At 34.7% G+C, this 20,381-nt stretch overlaps 1 protein-coding gene across 6 annotated transcripts in view; it reads left to right on the forward strand.

Moving 5' to 3' along the window:
* The window catches only part of l(3)L1231 (zf-C3Hc3H domain-containing lethal (3) L1231), a 71,455-nt gene that overhangs the window by 43,080 nt on the left and 7,994 nt on the right, over positions 1-20,381 (forward strand). For all 6 annotated transcript variants that reach the window (XR_013019598.1, XM_076474917.1, XM_076474918.1 and 3 more), the window contains 3 exons: positions 3,977-4,133; positions 10,448-10,582; positions 13,428-13,565. Coding sequence is in view for 5 of the 6 variants with exons in the window: in XM_076474917.1 (XP_076331032.1) it covers positions 3,977-4,133; positions 10,448-10,582; positions 13,428-13,565 (430 nt within the window). In the remaining variant the exon portion in view is untranslated. The remainder of the gene's footprint in view (positions 1-3,976; positions 4,134-10,447; positions 10,583-13,427; positions 13,566-20,381) is intronic.

The raw sequence follows: 20,381 nt of genomic DNA on the forward strand, positions 1-20,381 counted from the left end.
CAGCACGTCTTGCCGTGGCCATCCGCCGTCTTGCCGTGGCTATCCGCTTGCCCGTCTTGCCGTGGTTTGCCCGCCTTACGTCTTGCCGTGGTTTGCCCGCCTTACGTCTTGCCGTGGTTTGTCCGCGTACGTCTTGCCGTGGTTTGTCCGCGTACGTCTTGCCGTGGCGCCCCCGCGTACGTCTTGCCGTGGTTTTGTCCGCCTCGTCTTGCCGTGGTTTGTCCGCGTACGTCTTGCCGTGGTTTGCCCGCCTTACGTCTTGCCGTGGTTCGACCGTCTTGCGTCTTGCCGTGGTTTGCCGCCTACGTCTTGCCGTGGTTTGCCCGCGTACGTCGTACCGTGGTTTGCCCGCACTTGTACGTCGTACCGTGGTTTGCCCGCCTTACGTCTTGCCGTGGTTTGCCGCGTACGTCGTACCGTGGTTTGCCCGCCTTGGTCTTGCCGTGGTTCGTCCGCCTACGTCTTGCCGTGGTTTGCCCGCAGCCCGTCTTGCCGTGGTTCGTCCGCAGCGTCTTGCCGTGGTTTGCCCGCCTGGTCTTGCCGTGGTTTGCCTGCCTGCTTGCGTCTTGCCGTGGTTCGACCGCCTTACGTTTTGCCGTGGTTCGCCTGCGCCCGTCTTGCCGTGGTTCGACCGCAGCCCGTCTTGCCGTCTTTTGCCCGCCTCGTCTTGCCGTGGTTTGCCCGCTTACGTCTTGCCGTGGCCGATCCGTCTTGCGTCTTGCCGTGGCCGCCCAGCTTACGTCTTGCCGTGGTTTGCCCGCCTTACGTCTTGCCGTGGTTTGCCCGCGCCCCGTCTTGCCGTGGTTTGCCGCCTTACGTCTTGCCGTGGTTTGCCGCCTGCCCGTCTTGCCGTGGTTTGCCGCATTTACGTCTTGCCGTGGCGCCCGCGCTTGCGTCTTGCCGTGGCCGCCCGCTTACGTCTTGCCGTGGCTAATCCGCATGTACGTCTTGCCGTGGTTTGCCCGCCTTACGTCTTGCCGTGGTTTTGCCCGCATACGTCTTGCCGTGGCTTGCCCGCACGTCTTGCCATGGCCGCCCGCAGCCCGTCTTGCCGTGGCCGTCCGCCTACGTCTTGCCGTGGTTTGCCCGCCTTACGTCTTGCCGTGGTTTGCCCGCCTTGCGTCTTGCCGTGGTTTGTCCGCCTTACGTCTTGCCGTGGTTTGTCCGCAGCACGTCTTGCCGTGGTTTGCGTCCGCCTTACGTCTTGCCGTGGTTTGTCCGCGCTTACGTCTTGCCGTGGTTTGCCCGCGTACGTCTTGCCGTGGTTTCGACCGTCTTACGTCTTGCCGTGGTTTGCCCGCCTTACGTCTTGCCGTGGTTTGCCGCAGCCTTACGTCGTACCGTGGTTTGCCCGCAGCCGTCTTGCCGTGGTTCGTCCGCCTTGCGCGTCTTGCCGTGGTTTTGCCTGCCGCCACGTCTTGCCGTGGTTTGCCTGCCTTACGTCTTGCCGTGGTTTGCCTGCAGCTTACGTCTTGCCGTGGTTTCGACCGCCTTACGTTTTGCCGTGGTTTCGACCCGGTTGCGTCTTGCCGTGTTTGCCCGCGTTGCGTCTTGCCGTGGTTTGCCGCGTTACGTCTTGCCGTGGTTTGCCCGCCTTACGTCTTGCCGTGGTTTGCCCGCGTTACGTCTTGCCGTGGTTTGCCCGCCCACGTCTTGCCGTGTTTCGACCGTAAATCTTACGTCTTGCCGTGGTTTGCCCGCCTTGCGTCTTGCCGTGGTTTTGCCCACCTTACGTCGTACCGTGGTTTGCCCGCCTTCCCACGTCTTGCCGTGGTTCGTCCGCCTTACGTCTTGCCGTGGTTCGTCCACCTGTACGTCTTGCCGTGGTTCGTCCGCTTTACGTCTTGCCGTGGTTTGCCCACCTGTACGTCTCGCCGTGGTTTGCCCGCCTTACGTCTTGCCGTGGTTCGACCGCCTTACGTTTTGCCGTGGTTCGACCGCCTTACGTCTTGCCGTGGTTTGCCCGCCTTACGTCTTGCCGTGGTTTGCCGCCTTACGTCTTGCCGTGGTTTGCCCGCCTTACGTCTTGCCGTGTTTTGCCCGCCTTACGTCTTGCCGTGGTTCGTCCATGCCTATAATCTTGCCGTGGCCGCCCGCTTACGTCTTGCCGTGGTTCGTCCGCCTTGTAATCTTGCCGTGTTTGCCACGCCTTACGTCTTGCCGTGTTTCGTCCGCCTTACGTCTTGCCGTGTTTCGTCCACCTTATATCTTGCCATGTTCATCCACCTTATATCTTACCATGTTCATCCACCTTACATCTTACCATGTTTACCCACCTTACATCTTACCATGTTTACCTACCTTACATCTTACCATGTTCAACCACCTTACATTTTACCATGTTCACCCACCTTACATCTTACCATGTTCATTCACCATACATCTTACCATGTTTACCCACCTGGTATTGCATGGTGTTGATATTATTATGTAACATATGGATTTGGTGCTGTGAAGCAAAAAGAATTTGTAGACCCCACCACCACATTTACTCCACTCCTATAACACTGAATGCAGACTTTTCAGGTTTCAAACTTTTGTGGATCCAAGACCCTACATGTAAACTTTTAGATCAATTTCTTCTAATTTGTGGGAGAAGCTGTGAAATGAAGTAAACAAAAACAAATATATGTTACTTTAAAAAACACTCACTTACAACAGCTTTTCAGTTTTAAGAAATGCACTTCAATGAACATGTTTAAGGATGTTTGATGTAAATTGTACATGTTGATTCTGTCTGCTAGAGTCCCTGTGATATATCCCATATATACAACTTTCAGATAATGCTTTAGTGTACTTGGAAGTATGTGATGGTTTTAATGAGTGTGATTATCATGCAGTTCTCTATAATTCTAAATATAGGTTCTGTTGAGATGTGAATGTTGGAAGTATGTGATGGTTTTAATGAGTGTGATTATCATGCAGTTCTCTATAATTCTAAATATAGGTTCTGTTGAGATGTGAATGTTGGAAGTATGTGATGGTTTTAGTGAGTGTGATTATCATGCAGTTCTCTATAATTCTAAATATAGGTTCTGTTGAGATGTGAATGTTGGAAGTATGTGATGGTTTTAATGAGTGTGATTATCATGCAGTTCTCTATAATTCTAAATATAGATTCTGATGAGATGTGAATGTTGGAAGTATGTGATGGTTTTAATGATGTGATTATCATGCAGTTCTCTATAATTCTAAAGGCTTCATGAATAGTCATCTTTAAAGTGTGAAGCACTTGTAATATCATGTCTCATTCCTCAAGATGAATACCCATGCTGTAGTTGGCCTTATTTAGTGTCTGTACTGGCACTAATAATGTTTTATAGAAACCAAAGAATTTCATCTGGCCCATGTATGAACAGATCCTGTACTTCAACACGTCTCAACCTTTAGTTTCCCTGTAACATATGACAGATTTCAAAGGTTATTAATAAAGCAGTTATTCACTAAGTCAGAGATCTGTGTACTTAGTGTAGAATGTACATTTACACTGGTAGTTTATAAATGAAATATAACTTATTCTTGGGAGCATATTAATTTTATATAGTAGAAAGTGAAAAACATCTTTCATTGCCTCATGATTAAGTGACCTGAATACTAAACCTGTTCAAGAATAATAAACTTCAAAGCCTAATGAATCTAATGTATGGTTTAATTATATTCATGTATTTGTGAAATACCACAGCTGTTATTCAGATTTATAATGTTAATACACTTCCGTGACACCAGGAATATGATGATGCTTAATGAAAAACTGTATTTTCATTAGCTTCTTAGGATAGTGGGTCAGAGAATGTATGGATTTATATGCAGCAGGCTGCTCTTAATATCAAGCACTCTCTACAAACTGTATTAGAAAATTAATAAATATGTTTGGAATTTTAAAAACTTCATCTTGTGATAAGAGATAATGAAATTTTTTTTTTTAATATTCTGATGTTGTTTGATTGGTAATACAAAGTTGTGCTTGTATTTTTAGGATAATTACAATAAAATTGTCTCTGAACCAAAACCTAAAAAGCCAAGAAAAAAGCCAAAGCCGTCAGCTCTGACACGTCCTACTAAAAGGAAGAAGAAGAAACATCAAAACATCCGTCCCTTATCACCATCATTAAGTTCTCACCTGAATGAAAGTGGTATGATGTTTGTTTTACTCTACTCTTTTATTTGAAAACAGTAATTTAAATGAAACATTTTTAGTAAAAAAATACATATCTTTCTATAATAATATTTGCACATTACTAACTGTGTTTTTGTTTTCTGTTATTAAAAATGAGCAGATTATATTTGTTATTGAAACTGTGATAGGTAAAAAAAATATATAAAAAGTGTGCATCATTTGTAAATATCTTGTCAAGATCTTCCAAGAGCCCTTTATCAGTTTGGACAGTCAATAATCTATATTCTAAAATGATGGTTGTTTTGGTATTTGAGTAAACTTGACTAACCTAACCATTTCCAGGCTGGACATTTAATATTCTTTCCTAATTAGCAGCTAGTTAGAGCTTGGTTTAGTAATTTTGTTTGGATTGAGATGTCTCCAGAATTTTATTGTGAAACAGAAATAGTTACTTTGGTTTTGGAATTTAAGTTTCTTGTTGTTTGTGAAAAAAATCCACTTTGTGTATCTGGTCAATTTAACTTGATGTTTTATCAAAAATTTATTTAGCTGATTGCAGCAATCACCACTTGTGCTTATAAACTGTGAAAAATAATGTAACTAACACAGAGATTTTTAATGACCTTTCAAAATTGCATCACAGACAGTTTCAGCTCGATTCGTATTTCTTTTAATACTTTAACTAATTGCAGTAGTTATTACTTGTAATTATAAAATACAATAAATACTGACAGATGTTTTGATGACCTTTGACCTGATCATTGAAAATTACATTACCATTATTGGACTAGGTATTGTGATTTTACTAATGATGAAGTTTAACTTGTATCAAACAGTACAGTTTTTTCATTGCTACATATTTTGTTTTATCTTTGTACATTAGTTGAATATACTTAATAAGGATTTCAGTCATCAGAATATTATAGTACTTGCTAATGTAACTAAACTTCTGTAATGTATCCTTTAAACATGTAATTTAATATAGCAACATGTTCAGGAATTACCAATACCTGCAACATTATAAAAATAAGTTCTGTTACTTATACCAAACTGTTGTTATACACTCTGTTCTATCTAGTTCTATACCAAACTGTTGTTATACACTCTATTCTATCTAGTTGTATACCAAATTGTTGTTATACACTCTGTTCTATCTAGTTGTATGCCAAACTGTTGTTATACACTCTTCTATCTAGTTGTATACCTAACTGTTGTTATACACTCTGTTCTATCTAGTTGTATGCCAAACTGTTGTTATACACTCTGTTCTATTTAGTTGTATACCAAACTGTTGTTATACACTCTGTTCTATATAGTTGTATACCAAACTGTTGTTATAAAGTCTGTTCTATATAGTTGTATATCAAACTGTTGTTATACAGTCTGTTCTATCTAGTTGTATACCAAACTGTTGTTATACACTCTGTTCTATTTAGTTGTATACCAAACTGTTGTTATACACACTGTTCTATCTAGTTGTATGCCAAACTGTTGTTATACACTCTGTTCTATCTAGTTGTATACCAAACTGTTGTTATACACTCTGTTCTATCTAGTTGTATGCCAAGCTGTTGTTATACACTCTGTTCTATCTAGTTGTATACAAAACTGTTGTTATACACTCTGTTCTATCTAGTTGTATACCAAACTGTTGTTATACACACTGTTCTATCTAGTTGTATGCCAAACTGTTGTTATACAGTCTCTTCTATCTAGTTGTATACCAAACTGTTGTTATACACACTGTTCTATCTAGTTGTATGCCAAACTGTTGTTATACACACTGTTCTATCTAGTTGTATGCGAAACTGTTGTTATACAGTCTCTTCTATCTAGTTGTATACCAAACTGTTGTTATACACACTGTTCTATCTAATTGTATACCGAACTGTTGTTATACACTCTGTTCTATCTAGTTGTATACCAAACAGTTGTTGTACACTCTGTTCTATCTAGTTGTATACCAAACTGTTGTTATACACTCTGTTCTATCTAGTTGTATACCAAACAGTTGTTGTACACTCTGTTCTATCTAGTTATATACCAAACTGTTGTTATACACTCTAATCAGTGATGACGAGAAACCCACTTGTTGAGAAATTTATATGCAAAAACGGCTCGTTTGGGCTGAGAAAACACTTTACATAGAAGAGCGAACAACGTTTGACCTTCTTCGGTCATCGTCAGGTTCACAAAGAAAGAGGTAACTGACCGGAAGCTGACCACATGTTTGAAAGGGGTTGTGTAACTGTGTGTCGAAATGTAGAGGGCGGTATTAGATGTTTGAATATATAATTTTATTTATTATATTAATATAGGTATAAAGCGTTCCTTTATATTGGTTTATTTTGGGTTTAGGTTGTTGTATAAGTAAGGCTTCTTTAATTTTACGTTTGTTTATGTTTGTTTCTTTATTTAGTATTTGAGTGTTTTCTATGGTTATGTTGTGTTTATTTGACTTGCAGTGTTGAAAACGTGTGAAGGTGACTTTTATGTTCTTTGAATCTGGTTTCCATTTTCTACTTGTTTCTCAATATAGAAGTCGTGGCAGTTTTCACATTGTATTTTATAAATAATGTTGGTGTGGTGTTTGTCAGTGTAGTTTTACATAGTATAGACCTCAGTTTTGTGCGGGTTTTGAATAAATTTGGTATTAATTGGAATGTCATATTTTGTTACTAATTTTTGCCAAATGTTGGTTATTTGTTTGCTGATGTCGGAATATATGGTATACAGCAGTATATGGTTTCGTGGTTTTTTTGATTCATGAGCTGTATTTACTTTAGTTGGTTGATTTTGCTTTCTGTCTAGGTGTGTGCATTATAATGTTTTCTCACGGTTTGTGGAGGAAACTTATTGATGTTGGTGAAGTATTGTTTTATTTTGTCTAATTCATCGTTAATTTTATCTGGTGAGCATAGTTTTATGGCTGTGTTTATTTGGTTTCTTAGTATGTTGAGTTTTTGTTTTGTTTCATGTGCTGAGTCCCAAGGAATGTATAGTCCAGTATGGGTGATTTTTCGGTGGATTTCTGTTTGAAATTGTGTATCAGTTCTTGTAATTTTGAGGTTAAGAAATGATATTTGATTGTTTTCTTCCTGTTCACATGTGAAGTTGATGTTGGGATGTATAGAGTTAATGTGATTGAAAAATTAAGTATGTGTTCTGTAGATTTGAATCCACAAACCGTGTCATCTACATATCTATACCAGTATAGTGGTGGATGTAATGCTGTGTTAATTGCTTGTGTCATAAAAATATTGGCTAGAACTGGTGATACTGGGTTGCCCATGCTTAGGCCGTTTGTTTGTATATAGTTTTGGTTTTTTAACATTTCGACACACAGTTACACAACCCCTTTCAAACATGTGGTCAGCTTCCGGTCAGTTACCTCTTTCTTTGTGAACCTGACGATGACCGAAGAAGGTCGAAACGTTGTTCGCTCTTCTATGTAAAGTGTTTTCTCAGCCCAAACGAGCCGTTTTTGCATATAAAAATGTTATACACTCTGTTCTATCTAGTTGTATACCAAACTGTTGTTATACACTCTGTTCTATCTAGTTGTATACCAAACTGTTGTTATACAGTCTGTTCTATCTAGTTGTATACCAAACTGTTGTTATACACTCTGTTCTATTTAGTTGTATACCAAACTGTTGTTATACACTCTGTTCTATATAGTTGTATACCAAACTGTTGTTATACAGTCTGTTCTATCTAGTTGTATACCAAACTGTTGTTATACACTCTGTTCTATTTAGTTGTATACCAAACTGTTGTTATACACACTGTTCTATCTAGTTGTATGCCAAACTGTTGTTATACACTCTGTTCTATCTAGTTGTATACCAAACTGTTGTTATACACTCTGTACTATCTAGTTGTATACCAAACTGTTGTTATACACTCTGTTCTATCTAGTTGTATACCAAACTGTTGTTATACAGTCTGTTCTATCTAGTTGTATACCAAACTGTTGTTATACAGTCTGTTCTATCTAGTTGAATACCAAACTGTTGTTATACACTCTGTTCTATCTAGTTGTATTCCAAACTGTTGTTATACACTCTGTTCTATCTAGTTGTATACCAAACTGTTGTTATACACTCTGTTCTATCTAGTTGTATACCAAACTATTGTTATACAGTCTGTTCTATCTAGTTGTATACCAAACTGTTGTTATACACACTGTTATATCTAGTTGTATACCAAACTGTTGTTATACACTCTGTTCTATCTAGTTGTATACCAAACTGTTGTTATACACTCTGTTCTATCTAGTTGTATACCAAACTGTTGTTATACACTCTGTTCTATCTAGTTGTATGCCAAACTGTTGTTATACAGTCTCTTCTATCTAGTTGTATACCAAACTGTTGTTATACACACTGTTCTATCTAGTTGTATACCAAACTGTTGTTATACACTCTGTTCTATCTAGTTGTATGCCAAACTGTTGTTATACACTCTGTTCTATCTAGTTGTATACCAAACTGTTCTTATACACTCTGTTCTATCTAGTTGTATGCCAAACTGTTGTTATACACTCTGTTCTATCTAGTTGTATACCAAACTGTTGTTATACACTGTTCTATCTTGTTGTTTGCCAAACTGTTGTTATACACTCTGTTCTATCTAGTTGTATACCAAACTGTTGTTATACACTCTGTTCTATCTAGTTGTATGCCAAACTGTTGTTATACACTGTTCTATCTAGTTGTATGCCAAACTGTTGTTATACAGTCTCTTCTATCTAGTTGTATACCAAACTGTTGTTATACACTCTGTTCTATCTAGTTGTATGCCAAACTGTTGTTATACACTCTGTTCTATCTAGTTGTATACCAAACTGTTGTTATACACTCTGTTCTATCTAGTTGTATACCAAACTGTTGTTATACACTGTTCTATCTAGTTGTATGCCAAACTGTTGTTATACACTCTGTTCTATCTAGTTGTATACCAAACTGTTGTTATACACTCTGTTCTATCTAGTTGTATGCCAAACTGTTGTTATACACTCTGTTCTATCTAGTTGTATGCCAAACTGCTGTTATATAGTCTCTTCTATCTAGTTGTATACCAAACTGTTGTTATACACACTGTTCTATCTAGTTGTATACCAAACTGTTGTTATACACTCTGTTCTATCTAGTTGTATGCCAAACTGTTGTTATACACTGTTATATCTAGTTGTATACCAGACTGTTTTTATACAGTCTCTTCTATCTAGTTGTATACTAAACTGTTGTTGTAGTCTGTTCTATCTTGTCGTATACCTGCTGTTACACAGTTTTTCCTATCTAGTCGTATACCTAACTGTTTGTATACAGTCTGCTCTATCTTGTCGTATTTAGATATTGTCTGTAGCTGTTTCCAGAGACCTGCTTTACTTCTGATTGTTTTATATACATGCTGTAATATTGTGATAAAGTGGCAATGAAATAGAAAATAAGATGAGTAATTGTGTTTCTTGAGCGATTGTAGTTTCTTAGCAAACATGAGCCTTTCTTTGGTGTGAACAAAATAAAATCAAACCATGTTATTTACAGACAAGATTCCTTAGAGCTGTGTAGAGATTAAATTTAAAACATAGTTTCCATTTTTCTTTGTAAATTTTACAAAATAATTGTTACAGAAATTGATATTTGGGTGTACACTGAACTCACTAATACAGATAGGGCGAATCTAGATAGGTTATTACTCAACTAAATTCTATCAGTATGAGTTGCTTAACATCTAAACAGTATTCTGTTATCACATGCACTAGCTTGTGTTAAAGTTATTAACCTTTCCTGAATGGTTCAGGTTTAATTTAAATATAAATTGTGAGTTATATCATTTCACTTTAAGTGTGTATTATCTTAATTTAATTTGTGTTTATTGTAGTTCTAAGTAAATAAAAAAGACACAGTAATAAGGTCTTTGTTTTATTGAACCACAAGTTTTCATGTTTGTTTAGCTAATTATGAAACAAATGATTCATATTTATTCAAATAATAAACACTGTTCAGGTATAAATCTTATTAGTTGAGACTAAGCTCTATTTTTAAAACTCTACAGCTTGTGATATGGTATATAAGAAATGTATTTTGTGATGAAATGTATAGCCTACTAAATTTGGATAACGTTTTTATATAAATGTGATGTGAATAAATAGTTTATTTTGATTTGTTCTAACAGTTCATTGTTGCTATTATTTTCTATTTCACAGAGATGTAATTTAATAGTGTTACCAGTTTTTAATATGGTATGACTTGAAAGATTTACTCTATGATCTATTTTATGTCATAACTTCAAAATTTGATTTTTTCAAAAATATATATTTAGAAGAAAATAGCAGTACTGTTACAAAGAGTGAACCAGTGTCTGTAGAACCACCAGTTGATGCAGGGGAAGTGAAAGATCTGGGTGGCCAGCTTAATTCTGACTTAGGCAGTGACTTGGATGAACAGTTGTCTCCAGGTAGATATTTGTGCTGTTATGTAGAACAAACATTATGTCGTGATTAACAAATCAGTTAAGGAAATGTCTTGGAACTTTCCTCAATAAACTGTGTCTAGAGTAGAATGTGAACTATATATCCTGTAGGGTTCACAAAATTAGAATACTTTTCTGTATAATTTCTTTGTTGCAATGGTGACACTTAGAATTAGTCATGTTTTGTGAGAAAATCTCAGTTTAACTTAGTCATGCCCAGATGGGTGCATTCTTCCTCACTACAAAATTATACCATTCAGTTTGAAAGACAGTTATCATTTTCCTAAGGATTCAAGAAGTTTATTTGAAATTGATTTAATACAGTGGTTTTATTTAATTAATACTGCTACCTTTAGAGAAACTATAGAAGCCTAGAAATATAAGGAAGTACTTTTTGATTTTCAACTATACAAGCCAGTGTGACTTGAGTTCAGTTGCACAAAGATTGAAACAAAGTGATGAAAGCTTAGCTTGATGCTAGAAGGAAACGTGTTTGTGAAACAAGTCCTACCATTTCAGTCCTGTTATTTTAAAGGTTCTGAAAAGTTTGCTTTATCATTTTCTACTTTTCTTAAATTATGTTAGAAAATTAAATGTTTTCCAAAGAACAGGATGAAATAGGCTTAGCTAAACCATTTTGCATATCAGTGTATTGGGTTTTGTTTCACTGACAAGACCGGTGTTAAGCACTGTTTATAAATAAATTGTGTTAGTTGTGTGTCTACATGTCTCGCCTGGCAACAGACATGCTATATTCAGTTGTATTTTTGTCTTGGACCATGTTAAAATGAGTGTTGTATTTGTTGAGAGTTCAAATAGTTCTTACTTTCAGCCTGAATGATGTTTAAGGTGATACCAACTTCATCTGGTTTTTAACTGTTATAATTTTATATTAATAACTTCATACAAGTTGTTACTCCTTGTGTTAGATTTAGATTCTTAATGTTTCTGAATTGTTGTTTTTAATTATTTTTATTGATCTTTGATTTTCTATCTGTTTTCCTGTATAGAAATAATTGCAAGCTGTTTATTTAATTTTATACATATTTTATATTATTGTGTATTTATTTACGTTTTTTTTAGTTTTTATGTATAATTTATAGTTTTCAATAACATTGTTCTGTAAATAGTTTTATTTTGATCATATCTCTTGTTCTTGTGTTTTATTTCTTTGTTCTATTACAAGTTGTGTTTTGAAAGTACTAATTTTGTTACATCTTCTGGTCTAATTCCTAATATTATACAGGCTTTTAATGTTATAAATTTTTTAACATGTAGCAAATCAACATGAGTAAGTCCCATCATGTATTTTCTTTTTGTGGAAATTGAAATTGAATGTTTCTCTGTTTCCTAAATTTACAGTTAGTATGTTTATAGAACCATCTTCTTTTTCATTTTGGAAACTGTCTATCATTATGATGTTTATTTAAAAAAATCATACAGTTTTTCTTCCTTGAAACCACACAGAATATCACCAGTATATCTTCACAAGAAACAGACTTTATATTCATAAACCCTGTATTTGTATGTATGTATGTTGATGAGGAATAGTGTTACATGTATCTGAGATGACAGATTTGATATTCATTAACCTTGTATATCTATGTATGTTGATGAGGAATAGTGTTACATGTATCTGAGATGACAGACTTTATATTCATAAACATTGTATATCTATGTATGTTGATGAGGAATAGTGTTACATGTATCTGAGATGACAGACTTTATATTCATAAACCTTGTATATCTATGTATGTTGATGAGGAATAGTGTTACATGTATCTGAGATGACAGATTTGATATTCATTAACCTTGTCTCTTTACTTAGAATTTTTTTTTCACACATTGTTCCTAATTTTAAAATTATTTTAATATATTCTGAAGGTAATTCATGATACCTGTCTATTGTGTTTCATTGTAATAATGTACTTTGATTCTTATATCTAAGCTACATATATTGTTGATACATTGACTCTATATTAAAGCTTCATAATATTTCTATTAGATTTTCTAATATTGTTTATAGTAGTTTTCAACAAGTTTTGTCCTGTTTTATTTTAATCGTGGAGCTCTTTAATGGCATAATCGATGCTTGAAGTAGTCATACATTGTTGGGATTGGACACAATAAGAAAGGTTCGGTATGTTACAGGTAACTGTTTGTTATTCATGTACCTGTTAGAAGATCACAAATATTTCTTTAAATTCCTTTGAACATGAGTTTAGTTTGTTTTTAATATTGTTATCACAGTAAATGGTTACAGGACTTATTACATTTAAAGATGTTTGATAGATAAGTTATTCATATGCACCAACAACAGGTTTTTATACTGAATATAATCATTTGTTGTTTTCTTACATAAGTATAAAATGAACTGAAGAACACAGATTTTATATTGTTATTAATCTATCTACTTGACACTTATTGAAAAGTTGATCACATTTCTCAGGGAGATTTAACTAATATTATCATCTGACTTGATATAGTTTCTTGTATCATTAGTTGTATGTCACAACTGTGGTGAATATAAAGTTTTGAACTAGCACAACTGAAGGACACTAATTTATCATCAGTTGATGTGGTATAAAAAATGTACCAGTTGTAAAGTTTACTGTGTAAAAAAGGTTTGTTTTTTTAATGCTGACATTATTTGTATTAAGAACTGAGTGTGAGATTTGCTTGATACAAATTATTGTGTAAAATGTTATGCCATAACTAATGTTGAGTAAAATTGGTTGGTCTATTATCAAAATAAACACCTTGGTGTGTGTGGAATGTCTAAAAAATATAAGTTATGTCATCAGATTGAAAATAACCCCAATATTTTCAGGGACAATTGAGAAAACCCTTGAATTTCCCCTTGATGCTGCAGAACTTGCCCACCAAGCTAGTAAGCTGCTTGAAGAACATGACTTTACAGAGGTTCTCAACAAGATACCTGATGAAGCTTTTACAGAGCTGTTTGCTGGTGAGCATTGGCTGATTTTCACAGATTTCAAAAACATACTGATAATTAATTTCACTTTATTCATGTGATATATACTTATTTATACTGTTACTGATTCCATTATTAGTTATAATGTTCTCAAAACCTTGGTAGTATACAAGGTTTCCTGGTAAATGTAAGAAATTTGTAAAAGCACTTTAAGAACAAAACAAAAATTACATTATTCAGGACGTTTATACTCTGTATATTTATCTCACAAGTTACTGGAAGTTTATACTCTGTAGTTTTATCTCACAAGTTACTGGAAGTTTATTCTCTGTAGTTTTATCTCACAAGTTACTGGAAGTTTATACTCTGTAGTTTTATCTCACAAGTTACTGGAAGTTTATTCTCTGTAGTTTTATCTCACAAGTTACTGGAAGTTTATACTCTGTAGTTTTATCTCACAAGTTACTGGAAGTTTATACTCTGTAGTTTTATCTCACAAGTTTCTGGAAGTTTATACTCTGTAGTTTTATCTCACAAGTTTCTGGAAGTTTATACTCTGTAGTTTTATCTCACAAGTTACTGGAAGTTTATACTCTGTAGTTTTATCTCACAAGTTTCTGGAAGTTTATACTCTGTAGTTTTATCTCACAAGTTTCTGGAAGTTTATACTCTGTAGTTTTATCTCACAAGTTACTGGAAGTTTATACTCTGTAGTTTTATCTCACAAGTTACTGGAAGTTTATACTCTGTAGTTTTATCTCACAAGTTTCTGGAAGTTTATACTCTGTAGTTTTATCTCACAAGTTTCTGGAAGTTTATACTCTGTAGTTTTATCTCACAAGTTACTGGAAGTTTATACTCTGTAGTTTTATCTCACAAGTTTCTGGAAGTTTATACTCTGTAGTTTTATCTCACAAGTTTCTGGAAGTTTATACTCTGTAGTTTTATCTCACAAGTTTCTGGAAGTTTATACTCTGTAGTTTTATCTCACAAGTTACTGGAAGTTTATACTCTGTAGTTTTATCTCACAAGTTTCTGGAAGTTTATACTCTGTAGTTTTATCTCACAAGTTTCTGGAAGTTTATACTCTGTAGTTTTATCTCACAAGTTACTGGAAGTTTATACTCTGTAGTTTTATCTCACAAGTTTCTGGAAGTTTATACTCTGTAGTTTTATCTCACAAGTTTCTGGAAGTTTATACTCTGTAGTTTTATCTCACAAGTTTCTGGAAGTTTATACTCTGTAGTTTTATCTCACAAGTTTCTGGAAGTTTATACTCTGTAGTTTTATCTCACAAGTTTCTGGAAGTTTATACTCTGTAGTTTTATCTCACAAGTTTCTGGAAGTTTATACTCTGTAGTTTTATCTCACAAGTTTCTGGAAGTTTATACTCTGTAGTTTTATCTCACAAGTTTCTGGAAGTTTATACTCTGTAGTTTTATCTCACAAGTTACTGGAAGTTTATACTCTGTAGTTTTATCTCACAAGTTACTGGAAGTTTATACTCTGTAGTTTTATCTCACAAGTTACTGGAAGTTTATACTCTGTAGTTTTATCTCACAAGTTTCTGGAAGTTTATACTCTGTAGTTTTATCTCACAAGTTACTGGAAGTTTATACTCTGTAGTTTTATCTCACAAGTTACTGGAAGTTTATACTCTGTAGTTTTATCTCACAAGTTACTGGAAGTTTATACTCTGTAGTTTTATCTCACAAGTTTCTGGATCAGTTTATACTCTGTAGTTTTATCTCACAAGTTACTGGAAGTTTATACTCTGTAGTTTTATCTCACAAGTTACTGGAAGTTTATACTCTGTAGTTTTATCTCACAAGTTTCTGGAAGTTTATACTCTGTAGTTTTATCTCACAAGTTTCTGGAAGTTTATACTCTGTAGTTTTATCTCACAAGTTACTGGAAGTTTATACTCTGTAGTTTTATCTCACAAGTTACTGGAAGTTTATACTCTGTAGTTTTATCTCACAAGTTTCTGGAAGTTTATACTCTGTAGTTTTATCTCACAAGTTTCTGGAAGTTTATACTCTGTAGTTTTATCTCACAAGTTACTGGAAGTTTATACTCTGTAGTTTTATCTCACAAGTTACTGGAAGTTTATACTCTGTAGTTTTATCTCACAAGTTTCTGGAAGTTTATACTCTGTAGTTTTATCTCACAAGTTTCTGGAAGTTTATACTCTGTAGTTTTATCTCACAAGTTACTGGAAGTTTATACTCTGTAGTTTTATCTCACAAGTTTCTGGAAGTTTATACTCTGTAGTTTTATCTCACAAGTTTCTGGAAGTTTATACTCTGTAGTTTTATCTCACAAGTTTCTGGAAGTTTATACTCTGTAGTTTTATCTCACAAGTTTCTGGAAGTTTATACTCTGTAGTTTTATCTCACAAGTTTCTGGAAGTTTATACTCTGTAGTTTTATCTCACAAGTTACTGGAAGTTTATACTCTGTAGTTTTATCTCACAAGTTACTGGAAGTTTATACTCTGTAGTTTTATCTCACAAGTTTCTGGAAGTTTATACTCTGTAGTTTTATCTCACAAGTTACTGGAAGTTTATACTCTGTAGTTTTATCTCACAAGTTACTGGAAGTTTATACTCTGTAGTTTTATCTCACAAGTTACTGGAAGTTTATACTCTGTAGTTTTATCTCACAAGTTTCTGGAAGTTTATACTCTGTAGTTTTATCTCACAAGTTTCTGGAAGTTTATACTCTGTAGTTTTATCTCACAAGTTTCTGGAAGTTTATACTCTGTAGTTTTATCTCACAAGTTACTGGAAGTTTATACTCTGTAGTTTTATCTCACAAGTTTCTGGAAGTTTATACTCTGTAGTTTTATCTCACAAGTTTCTGGAAGTTTATACTCTGTAGTTTTATCTCACAAGTTTCTGGAAGTTTATACTCTGTAGTTTTATCTCACAAGTTTCTGGAAGTTTATACTCTGTAGTTTTATCTCACAAGTTTCTGGAAGTTTATACTCTGTAGTTTTATCTCACAAGTTACTGGAAGTTTATACTCTGTAGTTTTATCTCACAAGTTACTGGAAGTTTATACTCTGTAGTTTTATCTCACAAGTTACTGGAAGTTTATACTCTGTAGTTTTATCTCACAAGTTTCTGGAAGTTTATACTCTGTAGTTTTATCTCACAAGTTACTGGAAGTTTATACTCTGTAGTTTTATCTCACAAGTTACTGGAAGTTTATACTCTGTAGTTTTATCTCACAAGTTACTGGAAGTTTATACTCTGTAGTTTTATCTCACAAGTTTCAGGACGTTTATACTCTGTAGTTTTATCTCACAAGTTACTGGTAGTTTATACTCTTGTGTTTTATCTCACAAGTTACTGGAAGTTTATACTCTTGTGTTTTATCTCACAAGTTTCTGGAAGTTTATACTCTGTAGTTTTATCTCACAAGTTTCTGGAAGTTTATACTCTGTAGTTTTATCTCACAAGTTACTGGAAGTTTATACTCTGTAGTTTTATCTCACAAGTTACTGGAAGTTTATACTCTGTAGTTTTATCTCACAAGTTTCTGGAAGTTTATACTCTGTAGTTTTATCTCACAAGTTTCTGGAAGTTTATACTCTGTAGTTTTATCTCACAAGTTACTGGAAGTTTATACTCTGTAGTTTTATCTCACAAGTTACTGGAAGTTTATACTCTGTAGTTTTATCTCACAAGTTTCTGGAAGTTTATACTCTGTAGTTTTATCTCACAAGTTTCTGGAAGTTTATACTCTGTAGTTTTATCTCACAAGTTTCTGGAAGTTTATACTCTGTAGTTTTATCTCACAAGTTACTGGAAGTTTATACTCTGTAGTTTTATCTCACAAGTTTCTGGAAGTTTATACTCTGTAGTTTTATCTCACAAGTTACTGGAAGTTTATACTCTGTAGTTTTATCTCACAAGTTACTGGAAGTTTATACTCTGTAGTTTTATCTCACAAGTTACTGGAAGTTTATACTCTGTAGTTTTATCTCACAAGTTTCTGGAAGTTTATACTCTGTAGTTTTATCTCACAAGTTACTGGAAGTTTATACTCTGTAGTTTTATCTCACAAGTTACTGGAAGTTTATACTCTGTAGTTTTATCTCACAAGTTTCTGGAAGTTTATACTCTGTAGTTTTATCTCACAAGTTCTGGAAGTTTATACTCTGTAGTTTTATCTCACAAGTTACTGGAAGTTTATACTCTGTAGTTTTATCTCACAAGTTTCTGGAAGTTTATACTCTGTAGTTTTATCTCACAAGTTACTGGAAGTTTATACTCTGTAGTTTTATCTCACAAGTTACTGGAAGTTTATACTCTGTAGTTTTATCTCACAAGTTTCTGGAAGTTTATACTCTGTAGTTTTATCTCACAAGTTACTGGAAGTTTATACTCTGTAGTTTTATCTCACAAGTTACTGGAAGTTTATACTCTGTAGTTTTATCTCACAAGTTTCTGGAAGTTTATACTCTGTAGTTTTATCTCACAAGTTACTGGAAGTTTATACTCTGTAGTTTTATCTCACAAGTTACTGGAAGTTTATACTCTGTAGTTTTATCTCACAAGTTTCTGGAAGTTTATACTCTGTAGTTTTATCTCACAAGTTACTGGAAGTTTATACTCTGTAGTTTTATCTCACAAGTTACTGGAAGTTTATACTCTGTAGTTTTATCTCACAAGTTACTGGAAGTTTATACTCTGTAGTTTTATCTCACAAGTTTCTGGAAGTTTATACTCTGTAGTTTTATCTCACAAGTTACTGGAAGTTTATACTCTGTAGTTTTATCTCACAAGTTTCAGGACGTTTATACTCTCTAGTTTTATTTCACAAGTTACTGGAAGTTTGTACTCTCTAGTTTTATTTTACAAGTTACTGGAAGTTTATACTCTGCAGATTTATTTCACAAGTTACTTTAAGTTTGTACTCGAGTTTTATTTCAAAAGTTACTGGAAGTTTGTACTCTCTAGTTTTATCTCGCAAGTTACTGGAAGTTTATACTCTGGAGTTTTATGATTAAGTATTATTGTTTGTGAACATAAGGAGTGAAAGTGTTGATTGAATATAAAGTGGTTTTTATTAATAATGACAAGAAACCCACTTGAAGTAAAATGTATTCACAAGATGGCTGGTTTGGATATTAATCTTTTGTTAAAATAAGGTAGAGGACAACCTTGCAAACTCTTTCTTTGTTAACCTGAAGATGACCTAAGAATGTCAAAAAGCTATTCTGTACTTTATTTTAATAAAAGTTTTACACCAATACCAGCAGTCATGACGATATAGAGTGATGTTTATGTTGATATTCAGATTACCTTTATGTAACGATAACATACATCTTTGTAAAAAAAATGTTTAATTACTTGTTTTTGACATTTGGACTTGTGACTTTAATGAGGATCTAAAACATCACAGGTTACCAAACTTTTTAAATCACAGTAACTGAAAACAAATATGCAACTACACAGTATAACAGTATGTGATGGTCAAAAAGTTCTGAGTTGTTAAATGTAAAAATAGAAACATTGATAACAATAACATAAAAATAGATGAAATCAAAATAAAAACAATAAAATGTTAAAAGGGGCCACACATTGTACCAATCAATGGAAGGGTGTCTGGACTGAGTCAGCCTTATATATTTTATGTTGAGAAAACTGACACAAGTTTCTAAAGTTTTTATTGTATAGGGTATTCCATTGATTGTTTAAGGTGTCCCATTGATTGTATAGGGTGTTCCAGTGGTTGTTTAAGGTGTCCTATTGATTGTATAGGGTGTTCCAGTGGTTGTTTAAGGTGTCCTATTGATTGTATAGGGTGTTCCAGTGGTTGTTTAAGGTGTCCGATTGATTGTATAGGGTGTTCAGTGGTTTTTTTAGGTGTCACAAGATTGTATAGGGTGTTCAGTGGTTTTTTTAAAGTGTCCTATTGATTGTACCATCTTATTTTAAGTAACGTTCAGTAGTGGCTTCTTTGTTGTCAAGATTTCCAGTGGTATGAATGTGTTCTTTGAAACAGTTGTGTATTGGACAGTTGTATTCATTTAGTTATGTGGCCAGACACTGTGGACATACAAGTTCATAGGGGGGACTTCTGTAAGCCATTCGTCTTTACAAAAAAAAACTTTTTTGATTTATTTGTATTGTCCTTCTATCTCAAGATGGCTGCTATGGGTAAATAGAGAACACTGTTTCAACCTTCTTCTATACTTTATTTTAATACACATACCAGCCGTCTTGAGATACATTTTTACATCATGTGGGTTTCTCATCATCACAAATGTATTATCCTTATTAAAAGCTGAACAAACAAGTATATTCTTCAGTTTCCTGCCAGATCTTCTAATCGCTTAACAAAGGGCATAATCCATGAAACATTGTTTTGATGTGGTATTTTTCTTTTCTTGATGCTGTTTTTTAATGCCTTGTGTGTCAAAACTGTGGATGTTTTAGAAATTAACTATACAAGTAGCCACTGAACAATATTAGCTACTTAAGTTTGATCTTAGCATCTTATCATCCATGGGGTTACATATTTTTTAATATCTATTATATTGACTGTTAAGGACACCTTGTTTGGTGGATGGTTTGAGTTATAATGCAGAATAACAGGTTTAGCATGTGGTTTAGAATACCACATAGGTAACTAATTTGCTGTTTACTACAGTGACATTGGTATCAAGAAAGGGTATAGACATCTGGACATTATTAGTTAGTGTGAGTATTAAGGAATTCAACCAGTTCCAAAAGATAAAGGAGTCCATGATTCTATACACAGAGAATGTTGTTGTACATTTGGTTGTTTCAAGATTAGTTTTGCTGAATAACAGCAGATGATTCAAAGAAATGTA

Source organism: Tachypleus tridentatus, chromosome 13, assembly GCF_004210375.1.
Source record: "Tachypleus tridentatus isolate NWPU-2018 chromosome 13, ASM421037v1, whole genome shotgun sequence".
In the NCBI taxonomy this organism is placed as follows: domain Eukaryota; kingdom Metazoa; phylum Arthropoda; class Merostomata; order Xiphosura; family Limulidae; genus Tachypleus; species Tachypleus tridentatus.